Source organism: Rhipicephalus sanguineus, chromosome 10, assembly GCF_013339695.2.
Source record: "Rhipicephalus sanguineus isolate Rsan-2018 chromosome 10, BIME_Rsan_1.4, whole genome shotgun sequence".
Lineage (NCBI taxonomy): Eukaryota > Metazoa > Arthropoda > Arachnida > Ixodida > Ixodidae > Rhipicephalus > Rhipicephalus sanguineus.
The window spans coordinates 141,901,747-141,925,538 of record NC_051185.1 but is presented as its reverse complement, the minus strand read 5'-3'; the positions used below and the strand labels follow the sequence as shown (position 1 = coordinate 141,925,538).

At 47.1% G+C, this 23,792-nt stretch overlaps 1 protein-coding gene across 1 annotated transcript in view; it reads right to left on the bottom strand.

Annotated features, from left to right (window-relative positions):
• LOC119372514 (CAD protein) overlaps window positions 1–23,792 on the bottom strand; it is a 158,414-nt gene that overhangs the window by 96,347 nt on the left and 38,275 nt on the right. Inside the window, exons 14-15 of the mRNA XM_037642991.2 lie at window positions 14,078–14,311; window positions 7,768–7,905 (exon numbers count right to left, since the gene is read on the bottom strand). Of these exons, the coding sequence (XP_037498919.1) occupies window positions 7,768–7,905; window positions 14,078–14,311 (372 nt within the window). The remainder of the gene's footprint in view (window positions 1–7,767; window positions 7,906–14,077; window positions 14,312–23,792) is intronic.

The following is a 23,792-nucleotide window of genomic DNA, read 5'->3' as shown; positions in this document are numbered from 1 at the left end:
ATACCATATATACTCGTGTAAGGGCCACACCCTCAACTTAAGAGCAGAAATCTCAAAAAACAATTTGTTTTTACCCGCCAAGTGCGCAAGTTCGTGCACCAGCGCAAGAGGGCGACACTCCAACAATGTTTGTGGATTCTGAGTACCCATTGTTCGGTGTCATGTGACACCACCATTGTGAAAAGCTTCACGGTGATGGGAATCGCGAATCACATGGATGGCATGGAAGATGACTACCTCTGGGAAGGCGCCCGCCTGTGATATGGGCTTGTGAAGTAGCAGTGAGAGCGAAAGCGATGACGAACATCCATAAATAAAGTATGTATGATCACTTGGCACTGTTTACACTGTCATTTACAACAGTACAGCAACAGTGTGAGGCCCTTCTGGAAAGATGTAGGCCCGACTCTTGTAAGAACAGCACCCGGTCAAAATGGTGGGAAAAAGGCGCAGCCCTTACACGAGTACATACGGTATATGTCACGAATGTCCCTGTCCACTACCATGCATGGCATGCCTCAATTTAGGAGTCTAAGTGCAGTAAAGGACGAGCTACAACAGTATTCATGAATGTGAAGAGTGAATGAATTGACCAAATGCGCTTGAATCTCAGGGAGTGTTTTGCACAAGGGACAGATCGACTCTCTAGAGAAATGAGGATCATATCTTTACCAGACAGTGTGGTCCCATAACCCTCTGCAACACGCATTATGATCGACCGTCTATAAATGCATGAAAGTTGTAGTACCATTTGAAGCTAATGTTCTAGCGACTCAAGCGAGTGGAAATGTTTGAATAAACTGTGGTGTACTTCATAGCAATTAATTTCAGCTACAACATAATCTAATTACTGTACAGTTAGTCATGCTACATTTCTTCATAAAACGAATTCAACTACACTCTCATATTAAATCCATAAGTTATCTGCTGACGGCAAGGATTCCTAAAAAATATCAAGAACATTTCAAAATTCCTGCCGAAATGCTCTACATCGAGCGTCTCATCAACCACTGTACTGTTTTCACCAAAGCCATCTTGTGTAGCAACATATTTTATCCAAAAGTCATATACAGTGAAACCTCGTTAATACGTACCTGCCGGGAACGCGGCAAAACTACGCACTAAACAGTAGTACGCATTAACCACCAAGTACAAATTTGCCTCTCCTGGCGTACGCCATCGCCACCAGCAAAGAAAAAAAGAGCACCGCAGCAAATATTGCCTAAACTACCAGCTGCAAAGCCTTTTCTTTCTTTTTGCCAAAGTGAAGAAAAGATCCTGGCACACTCGCACGACTGCCCGATAGCGCGCAGTGGCCTCCACGCCAAAGAGCCTTTTGAAACCATTACAGGGTCCGGGATACTCAGTGCCCGACATGGCGACAGAACAGACAGTGTCTGCATTCTGCGACATATGTGTATGCGTCTGTGCCGTGATCTACTACTAAACGAAAACGGACATGCGGAATGGCTGCGTGGAGCAGCTAGTCTCCTGGGTAGTTGCGTGCAGCGCGTCGCCTACTTGGCTCACGCCGTCACTGCCGGGTCACTTGCCGTACCGCACGCGCGCATTAGTCGTGGGAGTGTTCTTCGTGCCCGCTTCGCTCCAGACCTTGCATAGATGCGGCGAGTAGCTTGTTCAGATAACGCGGCGATGTCTTGCTTCCTCTGCGACACTATAGCGGTCCTGGCAGCGGACGGAGGCTCGTTGGGTGGTCGCCTAATAAACGCATGCAGTATGGTTACAACAGCGCTATGCTTGCTATACCGTACGCGTGCGTTTATCGTGATAGCGTCAATGCAGCGAGGTTTCACGGCAACCGCGACCCGCTACGCTCAGCTCCGCAACAGCGAGCTGCTTTCGTTTCTACAAAGTGGTGCGCACTTGAACACGGCCCCGCACGAGGTGGCAGCGATCGGCGGCCCAGCACGTTCAGGTTGTCGCCAAATAAAAGCGTGCAGTATGCTTAAAGTAGCGCTGCGCTGCACGCGTGCCCACGCAGATAGCTGAAGATACTAATTGTGAAAAGGTTGTCGGCGCTAAGTCACGCTGGCGCGTTTGTCGGTGGCCGCCGCTTCGCCTTCGTTCTTTCCTGATGCTTACCTGCAAAGGCGTCGCCGCAATCGCGTGGAGGTCGGAATCGGTGATCGACCGATCTCCACACTTCTCGAAAAGACGGGAAACCTTTGGCAGCACACTGTGGCGTCGAGAATTTCACTCGCGCAGTAAAATTTTATGGCAGAAAAAGTTATCGCGGTACGCGCAGGTATGCACTAACCGGTAGGCATAGGGCGAACCACTGCGGCTTAAGCGGTCAGCGAATGCATTGGGCTCTATGGGACTCGGTCGGGGATTCGCCACAACTACGTTTTAACCGTTAGTATGTTTAAAGCGGGTACGTATTAACGAGGTTTGACTGTATACCATATTTACTCGCATAATCCTCGCACTCGCGTAATTCTCGCACCCCCCACATCGCCCAACAAAAATGCGATTTTTTTTTTCCTCTCGTAATTATCGCACCCCGAAAAATCGCAGCATCAAATGTCGTCTGCTTCTTCCAGCCAATGATGATGATAGCGCGCGGCAGCCTAGCGCCATCTCTTACGCATCATGCATACTACCAGCGCACGGAGCCCTAATCCAATCCAGGCCAAGCCACAAGTGAAGTTTGCGTACCGAGCGCCGTGTTTAGTGTTAGTGTTCCGTGTCGTGTGTGTAGTAGTGTCCATTCTGCAGCAACACAATGGGCCGATACGGAAGCTACACAGCTGCTTTCAAGTTAAAGGTCATCGATCATGCACTGGAAAACGGCAACAGGGCCGCCGGCAGGCACTTCGGCGTGGACGAGTTTTGTGTGCGCTACTGGCGACGGCAGCACGAACAGCTGAAAGCCACGAACAAGACACGCAAGGCCTTCCATTGGCCTAAGACTGGGAAATATCAGCAGGTTGAGGCGGCACTGCTCGACTACATCCAGGGTCTCCGTGCGGACGGGTGTGCCGTTTCGATCGACTTGATCAGAAACCAGGCGCGCATAATTGCCCGGAAGGAGCGCATCTCGGCGCAAGATTTTCGCGCGAGCAACGGGTGGGCCACACGATTTATGCGCCGAAGTGGATTGTCACTCAGGAGGCGGACGACTTTGTGTCAGCGGCTACCCTCGGCGTATGAAGACAAGATCGTCGATTTTCATCGATTCGTGATTAGGATCCGGGAGGAAAAGAACTTGCTGCTCTCGCAGATTGGAAACGCGGATCAAACGCCGCTCAACTTTGACATGCCTTCGAGCACAACTGTTGAACAAAAAGGTGCGCGGAGTGTGCACATCAGGACAACAGGTGCCGAGAAGCAGAGGGGCACCGTCATGCTCGCCGTAACAGCGGATGGGCGGAAGCTACCACTGTTTGTTATTTTTAAACGGAAGACCCTCTCGAAGGCCAAGTTCCCCCCTGGAGTTCACGTACGAGTACAGGAAAAAGGTTGTATGATCGCTGACCTTATGGTCGATTGGGTAAAGACTGTCTGGGGACGCCGCCCAGGGGCACTTCTTTACCCATCGCTGCTGGTCGTCGACAGCTTCCGCAGTCACCTTGTCGACTCCGTTCGGACGAAGCTGAAGGAGCTGCGGACTGATCTCGCCGTCATTCCAGGTGGTCTGACATCGATGCTGCAGCCTCTGGACGTAGCCTTGAACAAACTGTTCAAGGATAATGTTCGGAGGCTGTATGCCGAACGGATGGCTGAAGGCGACCGTGCCATGACTCCCGGGGGAAAGATAAAGCCGTCAGTGGAGCTCCTCTGTGCGTGGGTAATGAAGGCATGGGCCATGATTTCCCCAGAAATCATAGTCCGCAGTTAAAAAAAAACTGGAATTTCCAACGCCTTGGACGGGACGGAAGACGACGTGGTTCACGATGGCGATGGAGACAATGCTGAAGCTGGCGACGACTCTGATGACGCCGCTATGAGCGACGTCAACGGCAGTCTTGACTCTGACTCCAAGAGACACTTTATTTGCTAGTGGCTTTAGTGTCGGCAAATAAACATTGATTTTTTTTGTGTTAAACCTGTAGTTTTAGTGTTAAAGGGACACTAAAGGCAAATAACAATTTATGTCAGAGTGAAAGCCCAATGTATGACAACTTCTAAAACGGCAATATTATCAACAGCAGTGCCCTACTTACCGAGAAATTAAGCTAAATGTATCACATGATGAGCGCCACGAGTGAGACATTTTCGAAGTGATCCCGATGACGTAGGGAAGTCGGCCTACAATAAATCACTAGTAATCAAACTAGCAGCAGTAAAAAAAGAACATTCCGAGCAACAAAAGACGTAATAAAATGCTGTTTGTTCGTTTCCGATTGATTCATGGAAAACAAAACCTCCGTGGCGTTGCCATGGGGAACGGCGCGCGTGGTTCAAACATGGTTCAAAGGTTCCGTTTTCGCCGAACTGTGCCTCGCCCGTCTCAGTGGTAGTTTCGGGATCGCGTACTGCCGTGCGTGTCTTGCGCGCTCGTGAAAGTCACTCTGACAGAAAGTTCGACAAAATGCCGCATGCGTGTGATATTGCCGGATGCCCGAATGGTGCACAACGCCAGTGCTGCAGCAAGGAAACCGGTGTGTCTTTTCACTGGGTGCCGCGGAATGAACCCTTACGCTCGAAGTGGCTTAGTGTCATGCCATTGCGCCAGTGTGCTAAACAGTCAAAACCTCCGCGTGTGCGCTCGCTGCACTTTCGTACTGAGGATTACGAGACCAACCGCAACTTGGTGACGGTTTTGAATGTGCCCATCCGAGCAAGTCTTTGCCGCAGCGCCGTTGTTGCTACTGTGGGTCCCGCTACTTCCGCTCGGCTGCTACTAGTGTCGGCGGCCGCGCAGTAAAAGCGGGCAACGTTGGGCACGGCAGCAGTGACGTATGAGAGTCGTATTTTCAGGCGGGAGATTTGAAGCGCGCTAACGCGATGCGGACCACTAAAAACGTGATTTTATTTCAAAATAAGCACTTCTTTGGCACAAAAGCAGCACTACGAGGTTTCTGGACCGCTATTTCAGCAATCAACGTCGACTTAATATTTGCCTTTAGTGTCCCTTTAAGGTAAGTCTTGTATTAGCACTTTTTATAGCTTGTAGTTAGCTGCTGGCGGGAGAACCCCGATTTGCGGCCGCTTCGTTTTACAGCGAAAGCTGTTATGAGATCATTTCACCGGCCGTTTTTGGCGCCGTAGTTGTCCGCCGCTGCCGCCGCCGGTGTCCGTAACCAGTATCGCTCGAAATAAGAAAAAAAAAAAACGAAATAAGAAAAAAATTCCAGGATGGAACGAGGTTCGAACCTGGGCCCTCTGCGTGGGAGCCCAGTATTCAATCTCTGAGCCATGCCGCTGCTTGAAACTGCGTTGCAAAAAGGTCCTATACAGGCTTCATGTCGGGAAGGAACCACATTAGCATATGCAATATAGCGTGGTAGAAGAGTAAAATAAGCAGCAAGCGTCGCACAACGCGAATTCTGTAACCAGGCGTCACACAATGCGAATTGCGCAACAAGTAGGTTGTTGAATGCTTCCAACCCATTACAAAGGGCTCTGCCATAATTCTTCATCGTCATCAGGCACAGCATCAACAAAGTGCGCATAATGCCTTACATGCGTTTAGCAGGTACCAACGCTCTCCGTAGAATGATGAAAAATGGCACAGTGCCTGCTGCCCTACTTCTCAAAAATTACAATGATTTATAGCGTAGTGGGTTCCTCGCAAGTGCACTTGTATTCGTTGCCAAGGAAGCCCATAAGCGCATGATCCATTTCCTCGGGGTCTCAGTAAAATTACAATGATTTATAGCGTAGTGGGTTCCTCGCAAGTGCACTTGTATTGGTTGCCAAGGAAGCCCATAAGCGCACGATCCATTTCCTCGGGGTCTCAGTAAATTCCTTCGCCCCCCTCCCCCCCTCCCCCCGTCTCTCTCCCATGTCAACGTATGTTATACAGCATGACGGGAGAGGGAAATAGCGACCGGGCTTCACCCAATGCAAATTACATAACTGGTGGGCCGTTTAATGCTTCCAACCCATTACAGAGGGCTGAGCCATAATTCTTCATCGTAATGAGTCTTCGCGTCAACAAAGTGCACATAATGCCTTACAGACGTGTAGCTGGTGCCTCGCTTCTCCGCAGAATGACGAATAATGGCTTAGTAGGTGCTTCCCAACTTCACAAAAATTGTTATTTATGGCGTAGTGGGTACCTTTCTAGTGTACTTGTATTGTAGTCCCAAGAGAGCTTAACGGGCTCTAGAAACGCCGCTCTTCACGCTTTCGCTGTGAGTGTGCTGCGGTTTCAGCGCAGGCCTGGCATTTTTTTTTTTTTCTAGCGCTCTACGTTTTCGCGGAAAATTTTCCCCGCGTAATTCTCGCACCCCCCAACTTTCCATCGGTTTTCTGGAAAAAAAAGTGCGAGGATTATGCGAGTAAATACGGTAAGAACTTTAGGCAACAAGAATGTTACCTAAAGCTCAGTGTTTATTGTGACTTCATTCCCACTAGTGCACAGAAATGGCAAAAGTAATTCGCATGTACAGGGTGTGCTGCGAAGACATAGAACTTCTCATAGGAAAATTCCGGGCTCAAAAGCCACGAAATAACCCCGTATGAACAACCTAAGCTTTTGCAAGTGCGCCTCCCAGGTAACAGCATGTGACTTTATTGCTTACAAGTGATGAAAGGTACGTTTGCCAAGAACTGCCACAGTTAATTCCTCTCCTAACCCCTTGGATTAAGTCCCGTGCGAATAATAGTCCTTAATTGTTGCGAAGAAACATTGATGGTGATGACAACTCGGCATCATAGTTTGATGCCGGTACACCAGCTAACAATGCCGAAGTGCTAGATTAATTACAACCTGAGCTTGTAGGCGTTTTTTTTTTTTCATGGCATGAGAGTTTCGAGACCTGGCAGGAATGCAAACATCATAACACTGCAAAAGTTTAAGTTTACCGAAGAAGCGTCAATAGCAGACCCCTTAGCATGTGTGTACTGCAGTCTGCCTTTCTTTGCTTTTTTTTTTTGTTACAGAAGTGAAATTGCAATTCAGCATGGCTCACCCAGGAGTAGCATAAACGTACAGTGCTGGGTAACTGAAACACGATACTTGGAGTGCGTGGTTGCTGGCAGTGAGGGTCACGGTGGAGGCGAGACTGTCTGTGATGCATGGTGACATCGTCCAGTAGACAACCACTCAGTCTGTGGTTCTTGGTGGTACCGTCGGAGCACCGCTTGCCATAGCTTCAAAACAATGTGCTGATGTGCCGCACCGCGTGAAGCGGCTGGAGCTGGTGGGCACGCGTTACGAAGGATTGCAGTGCTCCGCCGGCACCACCAAGAACCACAGACTGAATTACTGTTTACCGGATGCAGTCACTATGTGTCGTGGACTCTCTCGCCCTCACCATCACTCTCACTGACAGGAGCCATACACTCCAAGCATTGCATTTCAATCGTCCAACACTGTGCATACATACACCAAGCTGATCTACACTTCCAGTCTAGCCGGCTGCAGCCTAAAGCCAGCCATCACCTTCTGAATTGTTTTACCACCAGGGGTGGGACTACCAATTATGATTAATGAATGATATTGAGAGACTGAGTTCTTGGTGCCATAAACAACAAAATGTTGGTGATGTCATTACAGATAAGCTGCACAAGTTTAAAACACCTTTAAAAAACATGGAGACCAGCCAAACCCATTAAAGTGATTAAACAACTCACCCGGTCGCTCACGGGCTTGAGGTAGGGATCCAAGCCGGAGACGTGTTCTTCCACCATCCGAATTGCCTTTTGGAAGGCCTCCTCAAACGATCGTCCTATGGACATCACTTCACCCACGCTCTTCATTGAGCTGCCAATCTGTTAGAGCATGAAAACCCGCAACACAATTACAATTAAGTAAACAAAAATTAAGAAAGGCACATAGACAAACATCTTTTATTCATATAGTAGAATGGAATCTAGTTGCTACAGTTTTCACAGGAATTGGAAAATAACATATATCATTCGAAAATCTTAATGCCCAAAGCAAGCCCCAAAAATATGAAAATAGGCAGGTTTGTGCAAATATCCCTTTCTTGGTTCGATGCGAAGTCCAAGTGAATGGTAATTAGTACATGAATTTGAAGAGCAGGATTTGTATAGTAGTAAGATGAAAGTTATAGGCGACAAAATATGTTACATTTTAAAATTTGAAAGTTCACTCGTGTAGACTCTGTAACATGCTTTTTTAACCCTTTGAGGTTCAAAGATGTACATGTACGTCATTGCCTGTATGTTTAAAACGCGTGCCTTTTTCGATGATTTATCTTGCTTCGCACGTGCTGCCACACTGTGGGAATACGTGGAATTTTTTTCTTGCACTGATGTCTCTCCAGTTTTTTTTAGACTTTACTACAGCAGTGTGCCAGCTAGTTCCGGTTTTGTTCTTCGGCCGGTTCCTGCTTGTTGCGCCCGCAAAACTGATGGCTTTCCAGTTTGGAATCTTTCAAAAGGTGACTGATTTGTTCATCTCTTTTATTGTTCCCCATTACGCGATTACGCCTGTTTCCGTGCAGGCACTGACTGACTGACACAAACGATACCGCTGTGGTTGCGTTTCCTGTTTTGGGGACTCACAAAAACCCCTTCCATCTCGTTGGTGATAAGATGAAGAATTATCATAGGTTTCAGACTTGTTTTTGCTTTCCGGACCGCCCACAACTACAGTTTCCTTCAGTGCGCTCACCCATGCCGTTTGCTTGTGCTATCGAAGTGCGCGCCGGTTTCTCTGCCGCAAGTGAGTCTAGCGGCGATTCAGAGGAATCGGCGCTCAACTGCCGAATCAAAATCTGATTCAGTAATGTCAGCCCATCATATGAGGAGTTACTTACGAGTTAAGACTCAGATGTTGACAAGTGAGCGACATCTCAAAAGTCTGCACAGGGAGACGATGCTGACTGGATCAAAAGTGACTTTTCTCCCCCTGTGTTTCCACTTAATGCTACTTCGTGCACTTATTTTAGGGGCAAAGCTCCTAAAGCCGTGGATCTGTCCCTCCTAGCTCGTACGTGACCGCCTAGTTCGATGACGCACTCGCACGTGACTCGCACATGCGCACGTGCACGTGAGTGACGTGCACGTGAGTCACGCACGAGGCGGCTGCAAAACGCATCAAGCGAGCTCAGCCCAAAGCTGCCGACGCGCGGTTAAAGCGAGACTTTCTAGACGTTTTGTGCGGCCACAGTTGTGATGTGTGCGACAGATTGTGGTTTTCCAACAATTTAGTCACTATTTTTTCAATCAAGAACGACAACGCTCGAGCCACTGCCACCGCCATGCTGCAGTCCGCGTTCCCCACCGCCGCCGTCAGCTGCGAGTACAAAGTTTGTGCGAGCTGTAAAGGTTCCCTGATAGCCGGAAAGGTGCCTTCTATGAGCGTCTCCCACGGTTTCAAATATCCACCGAGACCGGATCACTTGCCTCTGCTGAACCCCGTGGAAGAACGACTGATTGCGCCTCGTCTACCGTTCATGAGCATAAGGCGGTTGACACATGGGAGCGGTCAGTACGGCATCAAGGGAAAAGTGGTTAACGTGCCGATAAACGTCCCCAACAAACGAACAAGAACAAAATAAAAGTTGATTTTGTATAATACACACACAGTCTTACGTCTTTCTAATGATGTAATGGGCTAACTTTCACGGGTGAGTTATGGTTTACCGATGATCTCCCCCTCTCGAGCTTCGCCCACTTATCATTCATTCCATGGATATGGCGTGATTTTTTGTGCGTCTTTGAGCTCATTTCAACGCATAATTTTTTAACAGTCGTATGGTTCATTTTTTTAGAATTTATCTTGCTGTTACTCACTAATAAACCATGTGTATGTAACAACAAAAACAATGTTTTGTCACTTCACTGTCACCCAAAAAGATTTTAGACAATTTTTTTCTTCAACAGATTCGTGTGAAGAATTTAATTCAGCAATAAAAAAATACGCACTGCGAGGACGCATTTCGCAAAAAAAAAAAAATCTACCCTCAAAGAGTTAAACTTAAAAAAAAAATTTATCAGGATGCAAGTAATATGTGCCCTTAACCTTAAAGGGGCCCTGCAACACTTTTTCAGCATGGTGAGAAAATGCTGCCGATTGGTAGTCGAGGAGGCTCCGAGAACACATGAGCCATACATTATAGCGCAGCACACGGCCTGGGATTTACAATTCTCAGTCAGCTAAAAATCGCTTCCTCTTCTCTCAACGAATGATGCTATTTACTCAAAATCACTGCATCACTGACTCAAGTTCCACGCCACTGGCTGATTTAAAGGCGTGCTCGGTAGTAACTGCAGCCGTCGCAAGAGGCCGCCACTTGCCCGCGTGATTGTACTGAAAGTAAGCTGCGCGTTCGAAGAAAAAAGAAAAAGAAGTGCTCAAGGTCACGAGGCGCGCGTGACGTACCTTCTTACCCCGTGCCATCTCTCCCTGCTTAGCTTCCAGAGCGTTTGTCGGGCCGAGAGAAGAGAGAAAGCAATTGCAGCATGCGACAAATCTTCGTAACTCCGCTCGTACTCGACGGATTCTAAAAATTACTGCTGCGGTCGATTCGTAAGCTCCTTTAGCACTTTTCCAAGTAGCCATTCCATGGCTATTCGCAAAAGTGTTGCAGGGCCTCTTTAAAGTGTGGCTTCACAACAACACGGATTTCCGCTGAATATATGGCTTCATGAAAGAGTGGCCCCACACTGCAGCGAAACCACCATTACAGGTGGGTTAAATGCAGCAAAATGCATTTACATGCTTGTTCCAAATACTTCAAAATTTTGAAAATTTTTAATTTGTGTCAATGTGAATTTAAATACCGTAATATTCCTTTGAATAATCGCACAGCCCTAGTTTCAGAGCGCAGACACATCTTCAATAATTTCCATTCTCTTCGCTACCATCTGTTATGATGACTATGTTTGAACCTTACATATGTCATTAGAAAAGACAATAACTGAAGAGTGCTACAGATCTGTTACAAGAAGAACCAATGCAAGTGTGGAAAGAAAAAAAAAGTGAAAGAAAGATTTAGTGAAAATATGATAAAAGGCCCTCTTCACATGAGTTTGTGCCTTACGTGCGAGACCAAGCTGCAAGGGAGAGAAAGAACCCAAGTTTATGTACAAAACCGATGAATGAACCGCGCAGTTGCGAGACATAAGACTGATTTGATTCATACGCATTTACACCTGTAGTTCAGGTAGTGCTGAACTTGATTTTTGATGAAAGCAATGTGGCAGCAATTCAATGTCACCATTTGTTCTATGCAGTGTTTTAACTTCTGACATGCAGTTCACCAAATAGCCCTCAATGCTTGGAATGGAACCCTTGTAGTCCAACTTGTGCGATGATAAAGTCGCAGACTCATTAATGAAGAACTTCTCACGGTCACTACTTTAAAGACACCGGTATGGAACCAGCAAGACTTGTTCGTGCCAGATTGAGAATACAGTCGAACCCGTTTATAACGAACTCGAAAGTGCCGCGAAAACTGGTCGTTATATCAGTAGTTCGTTGTAAATGGACTCGCCCTCAAAAACGTGCATTTAGCAACCAAGCCGCCTTTTTTCTCTGCGCATTTTTATTGAAAAGTGCTAACAACTCCTCCGGTGAGAAGTTACGCCTTTTCGCGTTGTGAAGCGAGGCCCGCTGCGTGCACGAGTGAATTAAACCGCCTTTGCAGTGAAGCGACAACGTTTCATTGAACCGCGGTACCGCTACGTGGAGCCGATCATCCCTGGCTAGGTGCGTGCAGCGCGTCGCCTTCTCGGATCACGCCATCACTGCCGGGCCGCTTGCATTTGTACGCGCATTTGTGCGCTCTTTGTGCCCGCTTCACTTCGGAACGTGCACGGGTGCGACGAGCGGCCTGTTCGTTCAATGTGGCGAAGACAAGCATTTTGGAAGCAACGCGCACTCTACGTCTCCGCGATGCTCTGACGGCCCTGCACGAAAGGCGCGGCGCGCCTGGGTTGCCGCCTAATAAAACACGCTGTATACGCTCGCTGTAAGTGCATCAACGTTTCTCAGTGCCTGTGTCGCTCAACACCAGCGAGCTAGTTTCATTTACACGAAGCGACGCGCACTTTATCTCGCACGGCGCGGCGGAAGCGAACTTTCGAACGGCAATGGCATCGCGCGCTTGTACTGCTTGTACCGCCGTCACCCCGAACAGTTTACGCCTCACATGCAGCCGCGCTGATAGCTGCAGATGACTGTGATAAGGTTGTCGGCGATAAATCATAATGGCACATTCATCGTCGGCTGCCACATCACCTTCGCTCTCTTCTAATGCTTATCCGTGAAGGAATCGCCGCAATCGCGCGGAAGTCGTAATCATTGATCGGCCGGTCTCTGCCATTACCGAAAAGATGAAAGACATTTTGCAGCACATTGTGACGTCGACGCAGTGAACATATAAGCGCCGAAAAGTTATCGCGGTCATCGCTTATTGCATTTTATGGATTCTTGCGTTCCAAGACATAGGTTCATCGTAGGCGGTCGTAACTGCAGAGAACGGCACCAGGAAAGGTTGCCGTGCGAAAGCTGACTGCAAGGCGTCATGCTGCCTACTATTTCTTTCTTTCTGTTTTTTTTTTATTCCCCACTGCCATTCTGCCACTGAAGAAACGACCGGAAAGCGAGCGACCTCGCTTGTAGCGTCCGAAAGCAGCGCTTGCGGCGCTCGCCGGTCTCGGGTATCTTCGTCACGAGTAAACTGGACCGGGGTACGCGCGAGCGCGCGCCTCTCATGCTTTAGAAGGCCTACTTTTTTTCGTTTCGTATACGCCATATTTTTACCGTGACCGTGTCTGAAGTGTTCGTTGTAAAAGTAGGAGGCTTTGAAAAATGTTAGCTATATGTGGACGCAATTTCAATGGGTAGCATAGGAAAATCTTAAGTGCACCGAAATATGGTCGTTATAACCGATAGATCGTTATATCTGGGATCATTATAAGTGGGTTCGACTGTACTGCAATAGTCAGCACACGATATACAGGGTGTCCCAAATATCACGCAGCGCTATTTAAAAAAAAAGAGGAACGTCGTTATGCGAGGCACACATAGTGCATATTGTTCTCAGTTTACTATAGTAGCCACTAATTTTTTTCGTTAATGAGATTTAGTTAATGAGTCCTAATTATCTTTCTAACTCGACAAATACTCACCTAATCATTAAAATATCAATGAGGCATATGTAGGCATGTTCAAATGACATCTAACGGCGCTATTTTCAACAACATACTAACTGCGTGCTCGCATTTTTTGGCTACTAAAGCTACTACTAAAGAAAGAAATCTGGCTACTACGGAAGAAAGAAATCTGGAAAATGACACGTGACTAGACTGCAGCGCACATCAGGAAGCAGCGCTCTCAAACAGGATCACTGTGAGGTAGCAAGTCAAGATTAAGCTCCCACCTTTTGCGAGTGGGAGAGTATTCACGTGTTATTTTTCACTATTTCGTGTGCTTCCTTTATCAGCTGGAAAAAATAAGCACATAATTAGTATGTTGCTGAAAATAGTGCAGTTAGATGTCATTTGAACATGCCTACATATGCCTCATTGGCATTTTAATGATTAGGTGAGTATTTGTCGAATTAGAAACATAATTAGGACTCATTAATTAGCTTCATTAACAAAAAAAAGTAGTAGCGGCTACTACAGTATACTGGGAACAATATGCACTAGGTGTGCTTCACGTAACGACGTTCCTCTTCTTTTAAATCGTGCTGCGCGATATTTAAGACACCCCGTATATTGTTGCGTGCTATTTTAAAATTATGTTGGGCATATGAGTGCACAAGATATAAGTTGCTTTAAAATATAGTTTTATTGGTGTACCCAAGAAATTTTGCACTCACAATCGCTTAGGTAAGTCAACTAGAAGGTTGACAATTAACCGTAATTATTCTTTAGGAAATAAGAAAATACTCATGACAAGCATGCGCAAGGATTGAAGCCACAGTCGGACAATCATGCAATGTCTTTTCGTAGCGACACTTGCCTTGTTGCTGACATGTGGGAACTTGCCAAGGTCCCAGCGTGGGATCTTGACCACGCAGTAGTCGAGGCTGGGTTCAAAACAGGCCGTGGTCTGGCAGGTGACTGTGTTGCGAAGCGACGGCAGCGAGATGCCTAGCGCCAGCTTAGCTGCGATGTAGGCAAGTGGGTAGCCTGTTGCTTTGCTCGCCAACGCTGAGCTCCGTGACAATCGGGCATTCACCTCCACGATGTAGTACTGCAGCAATTACAGAAAGAAGGAAATGACGCACGATTCACACAATAACAAGATGCTGATCAAGGAACGTCACTGGAGCCAATGTTTCAGCAAGAAGACTTGTCTTTGACAGGGAAGTACCATATTTTCCGCTGTATAAGACACCCCTTTTCTAAGGATGGGCGAATAGTGAATTTGAGGTTCGAAGCGAATCCGAAGCGAGTAGTGATTTGGTCGAACAATTTCGAATCGAATAGTTCGAATAGTATTTACCGCATATTATTTTTTTAAAAAATGAGCATTCTTGTCACGACCCTTGCACAATATTTTTAAGGATTGGAACTAGGTATGAGTGAATATCACTTTTTTAGTTTGAAATGAAGTGGAAGCAGCCTTGAATAGTATCAAGATTTGAATAGCCGTAGGGTGCAAGTTATAAGTGGCGCAATACGTTACAATTGAAAAATTACTATACTTAGCGCATATAAGCCCATATAACACGCTTTTAAACTTAAAAAAATATGTATACATTTAACCTTAAAGTGTGAATTCGCGGCAGTGAAGATTTCCCCTAGATGGGTTGTTTCACGGCACTGCAACCAGACACTGCAGTGAAACCACCTTTACAGGGGGTTATGTGCGGCCAAATGTATACATATATTCGTTCATTTCGAATACTTCGAAATTTCGAATAATCTAAATTCGTATCGAAGCGAATTCGAATACTGTAATATTCATTCGAATATTCGAAACGCCCGAATATTCGCCCATCCCTACTTTTTTTTTTATATTTTCGCAGGTGCATCTCATACAATGGTGCGTCTTATATATGCAAAAAGTCATGTGGTTCTGCGAGACCAATATGCCCATATTTAATTCATGAGTACGATAAACTGAGTGCAAGAGCATTTGTAAAAAGATATCTAATCTTGCTATAACAATGAAGCAGGTGTGGTCTTAGATGTCAGCTGCTTGTTCAAGCAGTGCTGGTGGCCACGGAGATTACGGCCGCAATAAAAGCCACCACCATAATGCGCACCATCGTACTGTTCGAATTGTTTGTTCTTAATCGAAGCATTAAACCCACGCAACTCAGGCAATAAATAAAAAAGGGCACCAAGTTTCATTGTAACGTCGCAGTGCCCACAATACCAGTTACAAAAATAGAACTACCACTTCTTTATCACCATCATCAGTTTCCGTGCGAGACATCGCTGCAGTCCAGCAGTTGTCGCAGTTTTCGGTCGCCATTTACATTTTGTATGCGTGTGTCTGGGTGTTAACCATGCGGGGCGACGATGATTTATGTGTTCCTGCCAAGCTTCATAATGCCGTAAAGACAACACCAACAATGTGCTTACAATATAGGTCAGCAAAAAATGTGGAGCTCACTGAGACTTACTCATGAAATATAGTGTACCCTTAGAGCTCACTTGGACTCAGACTAACTGAAATTTTTCTCAGCCGGACTCACTCGGACTCAAACTCACCAAAATATTACTCGCTCGGACTCACTCAGATTCAGACTCATGGCTCTACTTGGGTCTGAGAGTCGACTCATGAGTCCGTCAGTGTATAATTGGCTTTTTTGACACTGATGTCCGTGCTCCTTAACACTAATATCCATAGGTCGGCAAACTCACTCATGAGTCGACTCACTCAGGCTCACTCACACTCAGATCGAGCCGTGAGTCTGAGTCTGAGTGAGTCCGGGTGAGTAATATTTCGGTGAGCTTGTGTCCGAGTGAGTCCAGTTGAGAAAATGTTTAGTGAGTCTGAGTCTGAGTGAGTCCGGCTGAAGAAAATTTTTGTGAGTCTGAGTCCGAGTGAGCTCTAAGGGCAAAATATATTTCATGAGTGAGCCTGAGTGAGCTCCACATTTTTTGCCGACCTATGCCAATATCTCACATACAGTACAACCTCGTTGATACGTTTCCGAAAAAAAAAAACGTGGAAAAGAAACGTACGATCCGGGAAAACGTACGATGCGAATCAAGTAAAAATTGAGGCTGACAAGGCCACATTGAGGTGCAAGGGCAAAGACATTTATTTCTCAAAAAAAACAAAAAATGGAGGGACTCTTCGATTTTCGAACTCCTGGAATCTCGCTGGCAGCCAGAGGTCAGCCAGCTAGTTCCGGTCCTGACCGGAAATAACGTCGTGGTCGTGTGTGTTGAAATCCCGAGTCAACCCGAATATTGCAAAATCGAACTGTGGGACAACCAGTGTAAATGTAGAGAAACGCTACCGCCATGCCAGCAGACGAAACTTCGCGCCGCACGAGCGTCGGTTCTTTCTGCATTGCCGCTTGAAAATATGTGGCTAGGTATGCCGAAGAGCGGAAGTGATATTCGTACGTTCGCAAGATCACGCGCGACTCACCCCGTCCGTGAAGAAAACTGCCGCCCCGCTAAGACGTAACAAGCTCAACTCTCCGCAGTGCACGTAACAATCGCGGTACAACACGATATGCGAAATCTCGCGAAAGTGATAAGCGTCCGTGAAAGCGACAGCTGCTCGCGGCTATCGCATACTACGTCGCCCACTCGCGCTGATCAGTTTGCGTTCTGTCTTAACTTGAGGAATGCGCTGGTATGTTCGCCGCCACTCGTAATCTCACCATCTCACACGGCAAAACGCGCCTTAAAAGAAAACGCCCGTCATAATAGCAACCGATGGTGAAGTCCCCAAGCACGCATTGCGATCTCTCGAGTCCTCACAAAGATGGCGGCGAGCGCGCATCGTCTCGTTCTGGCGTCTGATAACCAGAAACCTCCCAGATATCTTCCAGAACAAATTTTTTCTGCCAGCTTTTGATGACCCGCTCGTAGGCAGAATTTCCCAGCCAGAGAAAAACGAGGAGCAACCCGAAAACGAATGCGCTCCGGGAGAAAAGTGTGGGGAAAATTAGCTGCCATATTTACTGGGCACAATGGCGGCGTTGCTATGGTTACGTGTCGCGGCGTGTTGTGCAGCGGCGGCGGCCACATGTGCGTTTCCATAGGTCTTGCACCAAACCATGGCGGACTGGAGGAGCGACAGCCTCCATTCTTTGGGCCGCATTCTTAGTTCCCCCGGCTGTTGTTGTAGCCATGGGGTCTGAACAAAAGTGTTTGGAACGAGTGTGCATCTGTACCGTGCTACGGATGAAGGATTTGCAATGCTCAGCAAAATCGCGCCAGGTGCTACAGAAAATACTTTTTTTTTTTAAAGCCGTTTGAAGATTTTGGCGGCCAGCGTCGCCACCTGCATTTGGGTCGGTGTGTGGTTGACAGAAGACACGGAGGGGACCGGGCAATGCGGAAGAGACACGGAGGGGACAATTGAGCAAAGCAGAGAAAGCGCGGAGGGAGGAAAGTCACTGCGGAGAATCCGCCGTCGCCGCGCGGCGGCTGTCTGCCACTTCGCGCTTCACAAGTACACGAGAGCGCCCTTTTTGCACACCTGAATGAGAGTTTCTGAGTACAAAACGTATCATACGACCGCAGTTTTCCGCGGTGCTGAACGTTGCTGCCGAATAATCGTATTTTCCGGGAACGTATTAACCAGAACGTATTACACACAGCTGTATTGGGTTATTTTTAATTTTCGTGATTTCGAGCGTAGCAGCCGGGAAATCGTACTAAGCGAGAACGTATCAACAAGGTTCTACTGTATTTGGTGCTCTACTTGGTGCCTTTTGATCTCAAACCGTCAAATATGAGTTATCAGTGGTTGCAATCCAGTAAGGACATTTTTATTGAAAGTGGTGACTCATACGTGATATTTTTATCAAGAACTTCCTGCGAAAGAGCTTGCAGGTGGGGGTCAACCTGCCCCCCCCCCCCCCCCCTCCTTATACGTAACTCATGTCTCTGATTAATAAATATTGAGCAGGCGTATGAATGCTAGTGCTTTGAAGTATGTGTGAATCGGCGGGAGTATAAACGTGAGCCAACATAAGGCTGATAGTAATGCTGAAGTTGTGTAGATAGAACCATAGGTCGGCAAAGAAGTGTGGAGCTCACTCAGACTCACTCAAGAAATATATTTTGCGCTTGGGGCTCACTCGGACTCCAACTCATCAAAACTTCCCTCTACCGGACTCACTTAGACTCAGACTCACTAAACATTTTCTCAACCGGACTCACTCGGACTCAAGCTCACCGAAATATTACTTACCCGGACTCTAAAGGAGGCTAAATCGGCAAACGCGAATGGTGTTCTGAGCAGTACGGACGTATTTTACCTCTAATAAATTGTTGAATATATCGTTTGTTCAGTGATGCTACCGAGGACTTCTGATTTGGAGCAATTTTTGGAGCAGCAAAATTTCCGTTTTGGAGCACTTTGGAGCAGCAAAATTTTCATCTTGGAGCACTTTGGAGCAGATAATTTTGCATCTGGGAGCACTTTGGAGCAGCGAATTTTACATCCTGGAGTGCAATACAGAAGCATATCATTAACATTCAAGCACCTGAGTATTATTATGGGGCTCTTATGAAGGCTACAAATATTTCGATTCATTGCAAATCTCATGGAAAAAATCATCTCAGGAGAATAGGCGTGCGCACAGGGGGGTCCGGGGGGGGGGGGGGGCGGCCGCCTCCCCCCAATCACCTAAGAGGGGGGCGCAAAATCTGCCCCGTACATTGACCCTTGCGATAGCAATTATATGGACACTCTCGGCGGATTTTTGCCGTCGCCGTTGCCGTAATTTTCCGTATAAAGTCCAAATTAATAACATCACCACGCTTATTCTAGCCGCGGGTAAAAGCTCGCGAGCGCTGGCGACGAACGCGGCTGAAGCGGAGATTAAACTAGCCGGCCGTCTGTCTCCGGCGCACGGACAGCGCATGAGATAACATCTTCCTGCGTGCGGGCCTGGCGCCGATTGCTCATCAAACAGAGAGGAAACGCCCCGCCCGTCTTTCGTAAGGAGCATGAAGGGACGCCAGGGGAGCAGAAGGGGGGGGGGGGCATCTTTCGAAGGGCGCAGTCGCTTGCGCGCGCACTATCTCGAGGCATCAGGAGACGGCTCGTAAACTTGCTGTGCTCTCAACGCTTACTTCGCGTTTTGTAAACTCAAAGCAAGAAAACGCTTCGGTTCCTGGAGAGGCCATATTCCCTTAAACCAGCGTTTTGTTGAGTTACGCGAGATCGGATCCAAAAGAGTTAGCTGCTAGTCTTACTTCGTTTCACAATACATTTTTTTCGTATCGCATTCATTGCTTCGCTCTTAAGCGAAACTGAGTTTTTTGAACCGTTAGCTATTGACCCCCGAAAGCGAGGGGCGGACGTGTAACATGGCGTAGCCGCTTCACTGTGGGCCGTCAGCGACGGGCCCGCTACTGACAGCTGCGCATTTGCGGCTGCTCCGACCAGGAGATATGATTTTACTAATGAGATGACATTTTTAAAAAAGCAAGCGAAAAATTCGAATTGGAACCCTAGCACGTGAGCTCGAAAGGGCAGGGCCTTTTAGGGGGTATTTACCGCAGAGTGATTACAAACTCGGACGTGCTGGTGGAAGGAATTACGAAAAAGCTGTTCTGGATGAAGATCCATGGATAAAGTATATCTGAGGAAAAGTGCCAACGCGTTTCCACCGTTCGCGTGCTCTTCCATAAACGCGAAGCAAGGAAAATTCGATATTGTCCCATATATCTACTGCGAGCGATCACAGATTTCATTCCGCGATGTCCGGAAACAGAAGTGACAGACATTTTAGCGGCACTCATGTAGTTATTACTGAACATTGCTTTCCTTACGTGCCGTGCGACGCTTGAAACGAGCTATCAGCAGCGTTTCTGGAACAGACGACATCCACCGATGAATCGCCGTCGCACTTTCTCGCTACCGATAGGCCTAGACGTCACGAGCCTCTGCGGAGAGCGCGTTTTATTGTCGAGCCGACTTGCAGAACAGAAGCTGCGTCGGCACCGTGCATGGCATCGTGGCTTACTCGGAACGCACGCGCTAGCGCTATTTATTCAGTGGAATAATTCTTGGTCCATGATTGCGACTTTACTGGCAGCCCCAAGATCGAGCTGCACATGTTCTGACGCGCCGGCAGTGCAATTGCCGGTGATAGACGCCCCCAAACCCGAGACTTTGGCGCAGTTTGGCGCAAATTTCGTCGATATTATCAGGATGGCGCAGTAAATACAATTTGGCGCACTTTGGCGCAGTTGGCGCAGGAGTGGAATCACTGTTTGTTGTTGTTATTCACCGGACTGCTTACTTTTGTGGACAGGATAGGAGAGTCTGTCCTGTTCAAAACGTTTCTTCCTGTTTTGTGTTCTTGCCAGCCAGCATGGCCCAAGTGCGCGTCTCCAGGTGTCTACTCGTCGCCGCTCGGATCGGCGTCGATTTCAGCATCTTTGTAGAGGATCAAAGCAAGAATGATTCGCGACATCGTGAATCGCAGCGATTTTTAATATCTCAGTAGTTTCTTCACTTGTAGACAATGATGACGGCGGCGACGACGGTGGTGGTGGCGAAGGCTTGACTACACGTGCGCACCTAGCAGAAAGCTGAAACTCGCGTCACCATATTGTGTGGCCACGCGATCAGATGGGGCGCTTTCGGGGTGTGACCGCGGGGGTGACCGTGCAGCAGCGCTGTCAGCGCTACAAAGTGGCGGGCTTTGCACCCATTTTGAACCGCGCTGGTTACTGGTCATACTAAAGCATATTACAGATATTTATTAGGGGTGTGCGAATATTCGAAATTTCGAATATTTTTCGAATAGTGTTTGCTATTCAATTCGATTCGCACTGGAATTTTACTATTCGAACTATTCGAACTTCCCAAAAACAACTAGAGTCAACATCCAATTGAAAGTCACCCCTTCAAATTTTCAATATGCTTCACCTCATTACACTCTCGTATTGCGGCAAAGCTGCCTTTCAAGCTTCGTTACGGTCCAACTTTGTCCAGACCAAGGAGGTTTAAAAAAACTTCTGGAGTGGAGGTCCCCTATACGCGCCCACGCGAGCGGGTGAAGCCTGGGAAACCGGTTGGCAGCCATTTTGCTCCGGGCAAGAGGCAGCGCAGCTTGAGCGCGGACAGCGTAATTGTGAGCTTCCGCGGGGGCGTTTCAGTGTGAGAACTGGATAGTTAGTGTCACTTATTTGGCCGATTTTTTTTTTTGTTGTCCTGCAGGATTGAAGAAGGCAGTTTTTTACATCATTATACATGGGCTGAAGCGTGCCTGATAACACGCAGAATTCGCTTCCAGCATTCCCGAAATGAAGCACATGGAGGAGTTAATAAGTGGTACATAAAATTTTATTCACCCCCCGCTTTTACACAACTTCAAAAGAAAAAAGAAGAATATACAATGTGGCTTATACGTGAATCGATAAAGCAACAAATCCAAAATAACTTCAAAATGCATCATAATGCACACAGTCACGAAACTAACCGTATGAAACACGCGCCCTGAAAAACTAAACACAGCAAAAGAAAAGATACAAAAGCAAACTAGTTGACCAGTTTGCTGCAGCTCTGGTTTACGCATAATGCAGACAATCACGAAACTAACCATATGAAACACGCACCCTTAAAAAGTAAATACAGCAAAAAGAAGAGATACGAAAGCAGATTAATTGACTAGCTTGCTGCAGCTCTTGTTTACACTCGTCTGTAAATTTTTAAAAAATAACAGTCCTTAATTGTCAGCCGCGTTCTTACTCCGCTCTGGGATTTTTAAATGCTAGGCATTTCTTAGCGAACCTTTGGCACATTCAGCGTTTTTATCTACGAATCTATGTACCTAGCCACCTACGCCGAGGTGCCCTCATGATCGCCTCCTTAACTTGGTGTAGACCAAAATCGGCATGGGAGGGTAAGAGGATTTGACGGATATGGCTGTCGTATCATGACATGAATAACAAGAAAATCTTGTCGCGTAGGTCGTCAAACCCTTTCCTCCAGACACGTGTGGCACATAGCCGTTTACCACTGGCCGTGGTGTACGGGTATGCGCCACATGTGATTGACGGTTTATATCTACCCAGGAACGGCGAAAACAGACATTGGTACTTTAAATGCGAGAGCGTTAAGAAAAACCGACATCGGGAGCGTTGACCCGACGAATGGAAAGAATAAATATTAAGATCACAGCAGGAATGTAACCCAAGCATTCTGCGTGGCAATCAAGTATTCTACCACAGAGGCACGTCGGGTATATAGACTGGTTTGGAAAAACAGCCTATGCAGGCGTAATTTCGGTGCAACGTTAAGTGCGGTTGTGGTGCTGGCTATCTAATTTTGCAAGAAAGCAATGCACAGTACGTATGTACTCCTACGATACAGGCGTCATATCAGATTAACGTCTGCGGTTCCAGTGTTGGCTCCGCTTTTATAGCAGTGTAATAAACATTACATTTGTATTCCTCTGTTTCAGCAAGCTATACTGAAGCATTGCTCGACCCAGAGGAATACATTAACGAAAGTTACGTATCATATCCACATGGTTGCACCATAATGTGCAGTTAGTTTCGATAATACTGACCTATGTACTCTTACGTGAGGGCTGGCGTTACGCTGCACCATAAGTTACCCTTCAAACGCCAGTGTTGTCGACGTGCCTGGTAAGCCCACGATGTGGACACAGCTACTGCACTTACAAAAACACGTTGATCCATCTCGTAACGCTTGGCTCAAAGCCATCAAATACAGCACAGAAGTACTCGCTGACTGCTTCGCATGAAACAGATTTCCACAGCGCGTGGGATCTGCCGAATTTTTTTCCGGTTGATTTCTTTTGAAATGTGGTGAAGCCTGATTTTACAGCGAAAGCTGTTATCAGATCACAACGGCTGTGGGGTGGTTGTCCGTTGCCGCCGCCGGTGTCCGTAACTACTATCGCGAGAAATAAGAAAAATGAAATAAATAAAAATAAACAGGCTCATAAGTGATTTGAACCCCGGTCCTCTCCATGGGAGTCGAGTATTCTACCACAGAGCCATGCTAGTGACTGGAACTCCTTCGCATAAACATCCTTACAGGCGTCATGTCGGGCAAGGAATTGCGTTAAATGTGTAATATAGCGTGTCAGAAGAGTAAAATAACCACCAGGCGTCACATAATGCTAATTACGCAACGAGTGACCGGATCGTTAATTGCTTCAAATCTATTACAAAAGGCTCAGCCGTAATTCTTCATCCAGCAACCACAGGCAGCATCAACAAAGTTCACATAATGCCTTACAGATGTGTAGCGGGTACCTCGCTTACCGCAGAAAGACGAATAATGGCATAGTGATTGCTTCCGTACTTCACAAAAATTATGATTTGCGGCGTAGTGGGTACCTTGCAAGTGTACTTGTATTAGTTCCCCCAAGAGAGTTTAGAACGGGATCTAGAAAGGCCGCTCTTCCAGCTTTCGCTGTGACTGTGTTGCGCGCAGGCCCGGCGTTTTTTATGTACAGCTTGGCAGTCTTCGACAAATTGTAAATGTGGTTGTCGAGTGGATCGCAGTCCAAAAAATGATACATCCACAACACTCGCTTGTC